The sequence below is a fragment of the Dermacentor variabilis genome, chromosome 1 (assembly GCF_050947875.1).
Source record: "Dermacentor variabilis isolate Ectoservices chromosome 1, ASM5094787v1, whole genome shotgun sequence".
Lineage (NCBI taxonomy): Eukaryota > Metazoa > Arthropoda > Arachnida > Ixodida > Ixodidae > Dermacentor > Dermacentor variabilis.
This window is the reverse complement of record NC_134568.1, coordinates 206,607,697-206,622,675: the sequence shown is the minus strand read 5'-3', so window position 1 is coordinate 206,622,675 and position 14,979 is coordinate 206,607,697. Positions and strand designations below refer to the sequence as shown.

The 14,979-nt window shown below is 45.4% G+C and overlaps 1 protein-coding gene across 1 annotated transcript in view; it reads left to right on the top strand.

The window, feature by feature from the left end:
• Positions 1–14,979, top strand: part of LOC142591320 (ubiquitin-conjugating enzyme E2 C-like) — a 31,449-nt gene that overhangs the window by 1,523 nt on the left and 14,947 nt on the right. The window contains exons 3-4 of the mRNA XM_075703650.1: positions 3,149–3,235; positions 13,353–13,557. Of these exons, the coding sequence (XP_075559765.1) occupies positions 3,149–3,235; positions 13,353–13,557 (292 nt within the window). The remainder of the gene's footprint in view (positions 1–3,148; positions 3,236–13,352; positions 13,558–14,979) is intronic.

The window sequence follows — 14,979 nt, the reverse complement described above, 5'->3', positions numbered from 1 at the left end:
ATACTTGTGAAGGCCCTGTAAAGTTAAAACATAAAATGGAATGCTGTCATTTTATGCTGAAAACCTTATTCCATGGGCTTCAAATGGCAATTCCTTCTGCAAGGTGTATTGCAAGATGTGCCAGAAGAAAACCACATTGTAGCAATTGAAGAAAACATGCTCAATTGACTCTGGCATTTGATCTAATAAGCATTTTATATCCCAAGGAACAAAGAGGGTTTCTGTTCCATCCATACTGGAACAAGTAGCATGCCAGTATATAATTCAAAAAAGTTTTCACACCTGGTGCTATAAACATGTTTTAGGACATCTTGGCTTGGGGCTGCAGAGTACAAAGAGTGATACACAGGTACAACAAAGACAGTGTTTACAATGTCCTTGTACAATTACTTACGTGATAGACCACTTATACCCGTGCCACACGGCCACATTAAACAGCATTGAGTAGTGAAGGCCTGAAGTTCCTGAATTTTCTTTTGGCAGGACTGCCACGCATTCAATTTAATGACATTTGACCCTATGTCGATAACAGCATCTTCTGAAGCGAGCAATATTAAGGGAATAATAAAGGGATAAACATGCATTTACAAGTTTAACCTGCTGTCAAGGCTAGTGAAATGTAGAATTAAGCATACTATGGTGCCGCTAGCTTTAGTTTGTCGCTGTCTTGTTGTATGCTTGTTACCAACATTTAACACTACTTCACTTGCATCAGCATCTCTTCTAATGTTGTTTCTTTCTGCATTATATAGAACGTGATCTGCTTGTTTATGTGGGCTGTATAGCTTAAACACCTGAAAAATTTGTTTCCAGCTACATAGGATGTCGCCTCAAATAATTTAAGTAAACCGGACTGAGCAAGCTATAGCATCGAAGAGTACGCATTTCTCAATCGAAGAAGTTCTGACGCCTTCGGTGACGAATGACATTAAGAGGAAGCTTTAGCTCGGGCCCAACTCCGACGTGGCCTATTCAAATACATGCAAAACGCAAAAACGTTTTTCTGAGATTACTCCTACACCGACTTTAATGAAATTTGTTGCATTTGAGAGAGAAAGTTAAGCTCTAGTGACTGTTGAAAGCGGAATTTCGATTTAGGACTTGAATTGTGTTAAAAAGATTTTTGAAAATTCGAATGTTTGAAAAAAAATAGAAGCACAAAGTACAAATTCATAGCTCTGCATCAAGAACAGCTATCGCGGTTCTGTAAACGGCACCCATTAGATCATTCAAACCGGACAAATTCGATATGCCATGTTGCATCTTACGTGAATTAGTTATGTTGGTTACAAGGGTTCTGCAAAAGCTGTATTTCCATATTACAAAATTTTTTTATATTCATGTGTAACATATAAATTTTGTGCGCATTAGATGTACTGTTACATTCAATTCACAGAATTGTATTATCATTTTTCGTTGTTCAGTTACAGGGTTGTAAACCTCAGTTTCGATTTTTGAAAATTTTCGATTTTTGCCAATTTTTAAAAATTGACGACCAAACTAAAAAAATTGAAACCAACAGTCACTAGATTTTAAGTTTTTCTTTTAAATGCAACAAACCTTGTCAAATGCAGGGGTGGGTGAGAAAAACAAATTCTCCTTTTACATGTATTTAGATAGGAGCACCCGAGCTAAAGCTTCCTCTCAAGGAGAATGCCATTTGATTTGCTCATGTGGCACCACGTAAATGACATTTAATATTAAGGCATTAGGAAGTTAATGCCATTTTCTGTGCCCGTGTGGCACAGGTATGACGTAATCATTAAAAAAAAAAATGTACCATTAAGAACCGGTGTGGAAGAACAACCTCTGCAATAACCATGTGTTGTTTCCTGGCAAACTGGCATACAAAACAATGAATTCAGCTAAAGTCCTACACCAGTGCATTTGACATACAGCCCACAGAGAGGGATCCAGATTATCCGACAAAAACAAAAGTGGCTGGCCAACATGTTTCACAAACAAGTCGGCTGAACGAAGCCAGTTTCTTTTGTATTCTTGTGACATCTTGTGCTTTGAGACTGCATTAGGTTGCACTAGTTATCGGGATCGGCCTACATTCCCCAATCATTCCTCGTAGGAGTTAATGCTATGTAGAAGCTGTCTGACATGATCAGCCCAGGTCAAATAGGTTTTAATATTTCTTCGCCGGAGTACAAATTCCATCGTAATTTGGACCACATCACGTAGACAGGTACGTACGATTGTATGGCACTTAGTCGCAGATGACCTCACAATCAGCTGCCGCCCCTCCACTACCTATGGCGAACCTAACAGTTGGCATTTCGTAAACTCGTCTAGTAGCAATCTTGCCGTTGCCGTCATACGATTGTTGTTGTCTTGCTACCATGCTCGCACACATGGTTGCGTCACACACACACAACTGCTCACCTTACACAAACAAGTTGGTCTACCTAGTATTGCTTTGCAGAACCTGAAATGATGCTGGATAGCCTGCTACCTGCAAAATGTTTCACATAGTAACATTGGTAGTCTCTTTGCAACTTTGCATGAAAACTGACTACCTTGGTGCTAAGTATGATATAGCAATTATGTTAACAGAAACTGGGATTTGTTCTTACCGTCTTAAATCAGGAATTTTATTTATAGCTAAGCAAGGCATTCTGTGGACACCAGTATGGTTTACATTAACTGTTAAAGGGCATTGAGGCCTCCTTTTTGCTGTATGACTAGCTATGAGGCTTGAGCTCATATTTAATAATTGTTTGTGGTGCCTTATGTGTGCCTTTAGTCATGTTGCAACGAAGAAGCCCATCAGTTGCGCTGACACATTGTGTGAAATCAGCACTGCTGCCTGAGGTTATGAAACCCGTATTACCAGCAGTGCTTGATGATTCTATTGTGCCTGTGGAATTGTCTAAAGCCTTGCATTGAAAAGGTTGGGAACAAAGGAACTGTACAGTATTATTTAGTGTGGTGTATAAAATAGGCTATTTTTGATCCACATAACTGAATGTTTTCCGATATTTAAAAAAGGGGGCTGGGTACCTTCAGTCCAGATAGCAGAAGCAGCACTTGTAGAATATTGGTGATGCTACTATTGCTGGCTGATAGTAGTTTCGTTTTTTTACGAAAATTTCACTTTTTGTTGAATTTTTTTTTTTTTTTTTTTTTTTTTTTTTGCCAGATGTGTGGTGACAAAGGTATCTCTGCATTCCCTGATGGTGACAATCTCTTTCGATGGATTGGCACAATACAAGGACCATCTGGAACGGTAAGTGTTCATTTTACTCAGTTTGTAAGGCACTTGTTGGTCATTGAAAAAAACTTTTGGGATACGCTGTACTACATGGCATCTTTGGGTGTTATTTTGCTCATTCTTCGGCCGTATAGTGTCAGTAGTTTCTTTCTAAATCAAAAATAAATTATGCACTGGTACAGAAGGTACTGCACATAAAAACATCCTGTCGTGCCGTCGCCATTCATGTTGTGCCAGTACTTTTTTTCCCCCCCACATCTAGAAACATGCTACAGGCCAGGATATCTTGGGATCATAATTTTACTGTTTCATAATGTTTACCATTGTTTGTTTGCAACTTGTTGAGGGAAGCACAAATTATCAGTGTTATTATAAATGAAATGTAGGAGCTACCATAATAGGCAGATTGTATTACTAATGTTGATCAGGCTTTGTCTGTTTTCTTATGAGGTGTGGAAGATTGGATTTGAAAGATAACTTTTAGATCTTGTAGAGTCAGTCAAGAAGTGTAATAGACCGAAGCGTTCCATGCCTTTCAGGAATGATCTGAGCAGGCTTGCATAGTTGAATTGAAGACCAGCGGATGTTTACTAGTACATACTTGTCAATTCCTTTGAATTTTTCGTAAACTTTACGAATTTTGGATAATCTTAAAATTTTACGCAAGTTGTGTCAAGTTTTATGAAAAATGCTGTTTGTGAAAAAGTTTAGCTTGTCGGTCTCCGAACCTCCTATTGGAATTTTTCCATTGGTGAAAGGATGCAATAGGGGCACTTGCTTTGACCATGTTGACACAGACAAGTTCCTGAAGAGGGCAGTATCTGCAATAGCAAAGTCTCTGAAAGATAACTTGTTGTTACAAGCCGTTCCCGTACATTGGAGAAGGTGCCAGCGAGGGGACGACGACGAACGAAGAAGTGCTTGTGGGGTCTTTGTTCCGCCATCTTTGCTTGTCTCTGTATAAATTACGGAAATATTTTCCCTTTTGTTTTGCTACTAATATCCCTGTCGCATTTTTAGTGGAGGTGCGGGGTACCAACTCAATACAACGGTGCTTCGCAGCACCAGGCACCTGGCTCTTTCCACAGTGACAGAAGAGACTCGATTGTCCCTTTCTACCGCGTGGGCCTCGATCTCGTTGGACCATTTCCGACTTCTTTTACGGGGAACAAGTGAATTGCCATAGGTACTGACTGCACCACACGATATGCCGTCACCCGGGCACTGCCGACAAGCTGTGCCACTGACGTCGCGGACTTCCTGCTTCACAATGCCATTCTCCACCATAGTGCACCATGACAGCTGCTGATCGATTGCGGTTCATTTCTTTCAAAAGTTGTTGACGGCAACCTGTGACGTGTGGAACACCAACGAAGGATAACTACAGCCTACCATCCATAACACTGAGTGTCTTTATCTCACACTGACCACGATGCTCTCAATGTACGTTTCTGCAGATAATCGTGATTGGGACAGCATTTTGCTTTTTCTGACATTCGCATACAACTCACACCGCCACGACACCGCTTGCTTTTCTCTTTTCTACCTGCTGTTTGGCCACCACCCTACACTGCCCTTTGAGACTCTCGTGCCATCAGCTACCTACGTTCCTACAGAGTACGCCCGCGATGCTACTGCTCGGGCTCAAACAGCTAGCCAGATTGCATGGGATCATCTGCCTCGCAGATATTCGAAAAGGCCCCGCTATGACAGCAACTACAGACCCATTCACTTCTTTCCAGGCTCTTTGGTCCTTTTCATGCTGTCCCACCATGTGGGCTTGTCTTCAAAGCTTCTGTCTCGCTACTCTGGCCCCTATAAGGTTCTCCGCCAGCTCAGTGAAGTCGCATACGAGATCGCCCAGGTGGACGGTAGCTAGTTATCGTCCATACCACCTAGTGATATCGGGCACGTGGCCCGTTTGAAGCCATACTTCTTTGACAACAACCCTTCCCTAAGCGCCGAGACGTCACTCCCACTAGCGAGGGTCATATGTTACAAGCCACTCTCGTACATTGGAGAAGGCGCCAGCAAGGGGATGAAGACGACGATCGAAGCGCTCATGTGGTTGTTGTTCCGCCATCTTGGCTTCTCTCTGTATAAATCACATTTTCTCTTTTCTTTTGCCTGCTGTTATCCCCGTCACACTGCGATATAAAAAAAGTGGCTGAGGTTCAGCATGGCTTGAACCTAGTTATATGAGCGAAAGCTCTGTTAAGCATTGTTAGACACGGTTCTTCAGGGTTTCTTACCAGCGAGCTATATCGGCAGGGTGCTCAGACTCAACCTGGCGCCTGCGGTGAAGAGTTGATGCACTCGCACTGATGCATGCTTCATCCATGGCCAGACTGAGTGACCCAAGCGCCACCAAAGCAGCTATTAAGGCGCGTTTATAGTCCGACGTTATTGACGCGTGGCTGAGCGTCACTTGACGCCGGGCACATGAGAGCACGTTGGCAGCGTTCAGTTAAGCTAACTGCGCCAGTGCGTCAAACCTTTGGCCGCACTGTAAACTCTGTTGTCCTCGTCAACGTGACATAATGCGTGCGCGTACTCTTGCTACGTCTGACTATATTTACCCCTTTAAACCCTCGCCTAGACACATGGTACACAGTGTCGAGGCTCGAGCGAGCACAGTTGTGACGCCTCTGCAGCGGATCACGCGACTTGACGTCACACCTTCACAAATGTGCGCTGGCGGCTGAAGGTCAAATGCGCGCCGAGATCGACCTTGGGAGTTGTACTATCAGCGTCAAATGAAACGTGTACAGCGGAACACCTGGCGCAAGCATTAGTGATAGTATAGTGCGTGCCGTCCAATCATCACCATTGACAGGCGTACACATCTGATTTGGCCACACTGCGCTCGTTTGGGAGTCAAACGGTTAAGGCTAAACCCCATGAGCGCGATTTTGTGCTCAACAGCGATGAGCGACGGATCGGGCCGTCGCTTGAACAGATTGCTTAGTCTTGTCACGCAATTGCTTGGTTCTGCAAATTTAGAATTCGTTGCCCGGAAGTGGTATGAGCGACTAGCGAATACAGTCGCCGACCGTTTATTCGGACCTCACGGGGACTGCGGAAATGTCCGAATAAACAGGTGTCCGAAAAAGCAGATTAAGAAAAAAATGAAATCCTTTATTTCCACGCACTTATTCGGGCTCGGCAGTAGGCTTGAAGAAATCGTGAATGCGCCATTGCACGCTGTTCCGTTTACGCGCAATCAGATAAGCCTGAATCTCGGAGAGGGTCGTACGGTCACTATAAGTGGCTGAAAGCACAGTCACTGTTTGTGCACGCTACGCATGCGACCGCAGCGTAGCACATGGTGCGCCATCTTCCGACTCGGAGTCATCGTCCGGCGGTGCAGCAGAAACCTGACGAATGATCTCGCCGTCGTCGACTTCTGCGCATGTCAGTACAGCAGTGTCAGCACCTGTGAAACTGTCAAATGAGACTGTGTCCGGAATCGCAATGCAACCACTGCGCAGGTCTCGGCAGAACATTTTCCGCGTCAGTAGGGAGCACATCGGAAGGCGACAAATCTTAGGCCTCCCGGCACCCGCTTGCCGGCATTCCCCAGCGCAGTCTGTGCGGGCACTGTCGGCGCCATTAGACACTTGACGCGATGTTTCCGTACGCCGCGTTGGATCACCGAAACCTCGACACAGCACACAAAGCAAACACCACCGTGCCGACACCAGTCGCACAAACGAAAAACGTGGCCTGCTCGCAGTGCCGTGCGCGAAGAAACAAATCAGCTGCTAGATTGTCTTGACATGGCTTACTAAGCTGAAACCGGTACTGCTGTAGAGCCACTCTATCGAACAAGGCAGAAACGATGATGATGAGCGGGGATTTCTAGTAGCGCCACTTCGTGGGGCAGCAAGGAGGCTCTGTTCACAACAAAAATGGCGTTCAGCAAGTCTAACTATGCGCCGGTCAGAGTGTGTATGATGCCCTCGATCGAGTTGGCTCAAGGAGTGTCCGAAAAATCAGACGAGAGGTTGCAAGGTGTCCAAACTTTCGGCAGTTGTTATACCGTATTTACTCGCATAATAGGCGTACCCCCAGTTTGGTCGCGGAAAATCAGATTTTTTTATTTCCGCGCATAATAGGCGCACCCCGAACTTGGCACTGTGATCAGTACTGCATTTACACCATTGCAAGCCGACGCCCTCCTGCCCCTCCATCTCGGGTGAAAAAGAAAACAAAAAAACGCACGCACATTCCACAGCCCAAGCTTATCAGCGCATTTGTTGGACTACTAGTCTCATTAGTGTTGCTGCCGTCGCAGCTGCTGAGGGCCCACAGCACATACAACATCGCCTTCCCCGAAACACCCCCCTCCCCGAACCGCCGCGAAGCCAGCGAGCACGACGACTTAACGCGTCCGTAGAAACAAAAAAAGAAAAAGAAATGCATCAACGAGCGAAAAATAGTTCTTCCATCAACTATCGATAACACCCCTCTCCCCTCCAAGCCGCCGCGCGGATGTAAGCTTTTCGCTACCTTCGCTACCTTCGCTTGGAAAGCTGGGCGCCTCTCGGAGGCCGGGCGACTCGACACAAGCGACAGTGCCATCGCCATCAATGCTCTACACAGGCTGACACAGGCAAAGAAAAGGCAAAACGCCACATCTCGCCATTTTGCAAGCGCTGTGCAGTTCGTGTGGTCGCGTGTTCCGCAATGGGCAAGTACGGCAGCTACACGGCTGCATTCAAACTGAAAGCTGTGTAGTATGCACTCGAGCATGGAAACCGTGCTGCAAGCAGGCATTTCAGTGTCGGTGAAACAAGCATTCGCTACTGGCGAGGTCAGCAAGAAAAACTTCAGGCCACAAAGAAGTCGCGACGGGCCTTCCGCGGTGCAAAGTCGGGAAAGTATCCGCAAGTGGAAGATCAACTAGTTCAACACATACGGGGCCTTCGACAGGACGGCTGTGCAGTGTCTCTCGACATAGTGCAGACTGAGGCGCGCAGAATTGCGCGAGCGCAGGGCATCGAAGCGAAAGACTTCAAAGCAAGCTCCGGATGGACAACGCGCTTCATGCGACGCCACGGACTTACCCTGAGGAGGCGCACAACGTTGTGCCAGCGCTTGCCCTCAGCATATGAGGACAAGGTACTCGAGTTACACCGTTTCGTCATACGGCTCCGGCAGCAAAAAAACTTCATTTTGTCACAGATAGGTAATGCAGATCAGACTCCTCTCTGTTTTGACATGCCGAGAAATACAACAGTAGAGGAAAAAGGTGCACAAAGTGTGCTTATTCGAACATCTGGCGCAGAAAAACAAAGGTGTACTGTCATGCTGGCAGTGACTGCGGATGGGCGCAAACTACCGCCTTATGTTATTTTTAAGAGAAAGACGCTCCCAAAGGGAAATTTCCCTCGATACATCTACGTGAGGGTCCAAGAGAAAGGTTGGATGTCCACGGAATTGATGGTGGACTGGGTCAAGACCATCTGGGGCCGGCGGCCTGTTGTATCCGGCCATGCTCGTTTTAGACAGTTTTCGCGGGCACCTTGTAGAACGTGTACGAGAAAAGTTGTCAGAGCTGCGCACAGATATTGCCGTGATTCCGGGAGGCCTCACTTCCGTGCTGCAACCTTTGGACGTTTCCCTTAATAAGCCTTTTAAGGACAACGTTCGAAGGCTGTACACCAATTGGATGGCTGGAGGACAGCGTCAACTAACCCCTGGTGGCAAAATTAAGAGGCCACCTATGGAAATGTACGAATGGATAGTGGAAGCTTGGCGAGAGATCTCCGATGACGTCGTCAGGAAAAGTTTTAAGAAGACTGGGATCTCCAAGGCACTGGATGCAAGCAAAGACTACATGCTGTGGAGCTCAGACAAAGACGACGAGTTTCCACCCGGCGGTGATAGGTGATGAGGATGTTCTCTCCGACTCGGACTCTGAATAGTCTTAATAAATTTTACGTGTGTGTTCAGTCAAAGTCTCTCGCTTGTTCATTAAAAGGTAAGTAGGTAGCTTTTATTTTCCCTTTTATGCTGGATTTATTGGTAAATTATGCGAGAGTAGCCATATTCCTGACATATGTTAAAATTTAAACCGCGACAATGCGAGTTGAAAAAATTTCGTAAATTTTACCCCGCGTAATAGGCGCACCCGGAACTTCGAGCCGGATTTTCTGAAAAAAAAGTGCGCCTATTATGCGAGTAAATACGGTACATTATGGTCTATAAGGAGAATGGCGGTGCCGCAAAGCTGACCGAATAATCGGGCATGTCCGAATTTTTGGAGTCCGGAAAATCGGTCGGCGACTGTACCTTCACTTATGCTTGTTCCATGTGCTCCGTTGTTCATGTTTCATTTGATGGTGATACAGTGAAACCTCGTTAAACCCTAGTTGGCCGGAGCTCGGAAAAAGTACGTACTAAACAGTAGTACTGTTTAACCGAAATAGCATGAGCTCGCCCACTTACTTGCCGAACACGGAACTCGGAGAGAGTGCGATGAAAGGGGAAAAAAACATGCAGCATTTATTCACTTCGCGCGACAAAAGTATTATTTTCGTTTGATGCTGCGGCAGCCTAGCACGACGACAGCGGCCTCAAACTTACTGAAGCTGCGTGCCAGCTTTTCAGCCAGCCCCCTCTTCTTGGCAAACACTCGCATGGCAGATTCCTCATTGGCGTTACGTATTCTCTGTGCACGCGCGCGGTAGTGCTGCAGAAGTCCCGGGGTGCCTTTTTCATTGCCGAGTGTCGGAGTTCGGAATACTTCTTGTTTTGAATAGTTACGTTATCGCGCCCCTGTTCTTGTTGCGACGATTGTATTCATGAGGCTGACGAAACGCGCAGCCTCTGCCACTGTCGGGCCTGAATCGCCCGTGCTGTCGCTTTCCGCGTCGTCCTCATCACTGTCGCTAGTCGACACTTCGGCAACAGAGGCAACGATGGCGAAAAGTCGAACCTCGTAGCCGACATCTCTTCGTGATCGCAGCAGTGCTGCCAAGCAACTTCTTCGCATTCCAAATGCCACACACTAGTCAACAGCAGATCCCTGTCGCGTGCCAGTGCCGACTTCTTCGTGTCACGTTCGATAGCACGGACGATGTCTAATTTTTCTTCTATGCTGAGCACCCGGCGTCTCTTTTATCCGAGCTTCGGCATGACGCGAGTCCTCGCATGCACGACGCCACAACGCTCTCTGGCACGGCATTGAAATTATGTTCATGTTGCGGTGGCTTCACGCGCAAACGCACTGGGCGCTTGGAGGCCGTTGTTCCAATCTCTGAGGCTTGTTGTTCTGCCGGGCCGCCCAATGGAGATGACGCACCGCCGTGTTTGCACGACGAAAAGTGGAAATGCTGAGTTTTAACTGATGCGTACGCAATAAGCTGGTACGGTTTATGCGGTTACAAAACACATGTTCAATGGCCGCTGAGTTGGGGATTTGACTTTACTACTTTTAAAACGAAACTACTGTTTAAGCGAGTACGGTTTAACAAGGTTTTACTGTAGTACCTTGAGAAGTAGAGCTTTTGCTCTAAAAGAATTTGTTGTTTGCACTCTTGGCTATTCCAGCTTTGCTGCTGCTGCTTGTAGTATATGCTGCGTCTAAGGCTTGACCATCGTTAGTAAAATGCATACATATCGCACAAAAGGCATGTGCTCAAGGCAAGCTTAATAGATACGTTCGATTTAGTATCCAAAGGATTCGTAGAAATTTTGATGTTTGCAGGTTGGCAGGTATGCTAATATGTGCGAGTTGAATTTGACCAATGATTTCAGCTTGAAAATGATTGTACAGAAACCTCAAAAAGTGGATGGAATGGTATGGCAACTTTGGCACAGTTTCTTTAAATTGCTGCAGTTAGGTCATTGCTTCACATCTCATACCAGCAAATGGCTTTAGGTAATGAACATGTGTGCATGTGTATCAGTTCTCTGTGTGTATGTTGCCTTCATCTTAAAGGGACACTAAAGTGAAAAATGATTTGTTTTGTATCAGTAAATTACCTTGCTACAATATCAAAAACACCACACTTGCCACAATTAGGTGTTTGGTAAACAAGAAAAAAATGCAATAATAAAAGACAGGTGGTGCCACCTCCTTGAAATTCCTGCACCAGCTTGCCATGATGTCGTGGATTTTGACCGTGTTTTCTAGGGCCTAGCTGATTCTTTAATAGTACGGATAGACAACATTGTGTTCTAAAGGAGGCAAAGATTGGACATGGTGAATTTCAGGAACGTTTTCTGAGCCAATGCAGCCTAAATATGAAAAAAAAAAAACTGAAATGGATGTACCTGCATTGGGGATTAGGTGCGAAATTAAAAAACTTTTGCTTTCTATAACCAACCTCTTAATTCGAAATTAATGACAAGAGTTTTCAAAGAGCGCTTTATCCATCTAAACTGATTCAGTGTTGTGCTTTAGTTTCCCTTTAAAATATTATGCTTGTTTTTTTCAACCAACTAGTGCAAAAATTTACCATTGGTGTGCCTCTCCCTCTTGTACTGTCTGCGTCATAATGCATTCAATGAATGGCCGAAGGCCATTTCCACAAGTGGGAGAATCCTTAAAGCTAGGTGGATGTCACATGTGAAATAGCATATTTTCATTGCAAAATACCAAAGTTATGAAGTATAGTTGTTTTGCATGCCAAAGCCATGACCTGATTATGAGGCACGCCGTATTGGGGGGGGACTCCGGAATAATTTGGACCACCTGGGGTTCTTTAACATGCACCCAAATCTAAGCACACAGGTGTTTTCAAATTTCTCCCCCAAAGTTACAAAATGTAATACCTGAATTTGTAGTTGGTGTATTTTATTTATGGACAGCAGCATTGAGCAATCATCCATTGCCTAGCTGTGGCAAGTTGCTGCCATGCATGATTGTAGTAGAAGCTTTCTTAAAGGAGCACTGACACAAAATTTTGAAGTGGAGATAACACGAGATCGATTTATGTGGGCACAAGCACATCATCTGCAAAATATAAACGGCAAATATAGCTTAGAACATCCACAAAACGTAGCACCTCTCGACATCGACATCAAGGAAGGATTGTAAACAACTGAGATAACTCTTATGTCATGAATTTTTGTTGGCTGCCATGCTGCTTGCATGTGCTCTTCTTGGTTGTTGCTTGTGGTGGGACACTCTCCATGTCGCTGCAACTGCAGACGGCAGTTTTTGTTGTTCGACACCGATTTGTCGTATCTTACTACTGAATGTGGCCAATGTGAGGGTCTTGAGGCTTGTCCTCGCTGTCACCGGCCGCAATATCTGAGTCGCTACTTTCTGGTGGGTCGAATCGAAAGTGATTGGTTGTGTCTATTACAGTGGCGACTCCCGCCTGCAGAAAATCATTGCCGCTGGACAACAAAAACAATGATGACGATGATGGCAAAGACATTACAAAGCACGTGCAGGCATAGCAGACAAAATGGCGACACGAAGCTTGCACGTCAGTGTGTGTGTCAGCACATACGTCAGAGGTTTTTGCGATCACGTGCCCAGCTGTGTTTACATTCCTTCTTTCGCCCATCTCGTTGCTCTCTGAAATGAAACTTGGACTGGTTGCTAAAAATTAGACTCCAACTAATTACCTGTCGTGCTCTGAAGTAAGTGAGGTTTCGTACCATGATTACTGGTTGATTAGCTACTTATCAAAGCAAACAAAACCACATTGGAATTTTTTGTCAGTACTCCTTTAAATGCCTACCTAAAAAAAAGCTCCTCCTACAATTGTGCACCGCAACAACCTTACCTGTAGGCTTGCTCATGCCTACAAGTGGAATACATTCCACAATACATGTCCCTCACCTATCTTTTTTTTTTTTCTGCGATCACAGATGTCGATTCACTGCAAAGAAATTCGGCCATTTCGTTCAGAGAGTTGATGCAAAAACATGCACCTAAAATGAATGCTTCTCCTGGGTATATGTGTCTATTTCCCATTTTCTTTTGATATTGTTTAAGTCAGCTGCTTTTAAACATCATTGTAGATGTTACTCAGTTATGGGATGTCGGTGTGTGTGCGTGTGGTGGGTTGATATTTGTACCCCCTCCCCCTTTCTATTAATCTTCTTTTTTTTTTGTGCATTGCCACAATGAAATTCAGAGCACCGACTGAAAAATGTATTGTTTCAGGTATATGAGAAGTTGGTGTATCGGCTTAGGCTGGAGTTCCCTAGTGCCTACCCCTATGAAAGCCCACAGGTCCGCTTTGAGACCCCCTGCTTTCACCCCAATGTGGATACCCAGGGGAACATTTGCCTTGACATCCTCAAAGAAAAGTGGACTGCTTTGTTAGATGTCCGCACCGTGCTGCTCTCTATTCAGTCATTGTTGGGAGGTGAGTATCCGCCAGCCTGTTCATGTGTTTGCATTGAACATGTTTCTCTAATAGAGTATTTTAAGGTATGCGAAGCTATCTGCAAAATGCATTGATTATTTGTCTAATGGTTAAAAACAGCATAGCTAAGATGAAGGTGAGGCACACCTTACCTCCTTTAGATATTGCTCATGTGTGCAAGAAGTAGATAAGAGGGTGTAACTGCTGTGATGTTTGCACCGTTCAATGCCACTTGCAATTTTCTGAGGTAATGTGAATTGTGTCACAAAAATTTATTGCACTAAATGATTTAATTTTGAAAAGCTTGCATAAAAACAGGCATTTTTGCTTTGTTTTTTCTTCTGCGTGTTCATTAGCAGCTACCTTGGTGGCCTTTTATTTGGTGTACAGTCGAACCCACATATAATGATACCGGTTTTAACAACATATTGGTTATAACAATGAGAAGCTGCTGCACCGTCAACTTTCGTATGTTTTCCATGGTGAAATAACCTGCTTGCTACAATGCCCCTATGCCGCATTATCGGTTATAACGATGAAGTCTGGCTGCTGGGTGTCCGAGCTGAAAGGTAGTGAAATGCGAAATCCTTGAAAAGAAGAAAGGAAAAGACAAATTTGAGCAGCTGCATGACAGGCCACTGCTCTAACAAACGCCGCGCGCTCATTTTCCGGCCATCTCCGCGTGGCTCTCTCCCGTTGCCCTTCCACCCCTCCGAACACAAATGGGCTGTGCCCATAGCTCTACGCCGCTCCACCCTCCGAAACACGAATGGACCACGCCAACTGCGCTGCTTGAAGATTGCTCGATTGCTCGCATGTCACTCGCTGGCTCCTCATTCAGCGCAGTTCTGTCAACAGCTTAATCGTGTGCGTTCGTCTTTGTTGGTTGCATTGAAATTGTGTTTGGCCATGCGGTTTCTCAGCCCCGCTTGACTCGCTACCGAAACAAAAGATGGCCGATCCACCCGCTGATCATCGGCAATGCACGACGTTGCCGGTGAAAACAAAGCGCATGGCTATAGATTTGGAAGCTAAGTGTTTCTAACCGATGAGGCGATCGTCACAAACGTGCTTGTACCAGATAGCGATGGCAGTGATGACGCGGTAGGGCAGGCTGCCTCAACGTTGTCCTCACAGGAGGTCCGGCAGATGATTCAGTCCCTTCCAGGGCTTCGTTTTCGAGAGGAACCTTCTGCTGCACTACGTGGAGAATGATGTCGGCAAGCATCGTGTAAAGCATGCAAGAAGTGGGTTTGACTGTATATGTTTTCTGCTGTGCGTGAGTAAGCAGGAATATTGTACTGAAAGGAAGTCGCCATCAACTTACCTGTGGTCATAACACATGGTTTGGGTCGCTTGCTTGTTGATTGTGCCTGTATAAACTATTGCTTCAGTCATTTACATGGGTTAAAAGCTTGCTTT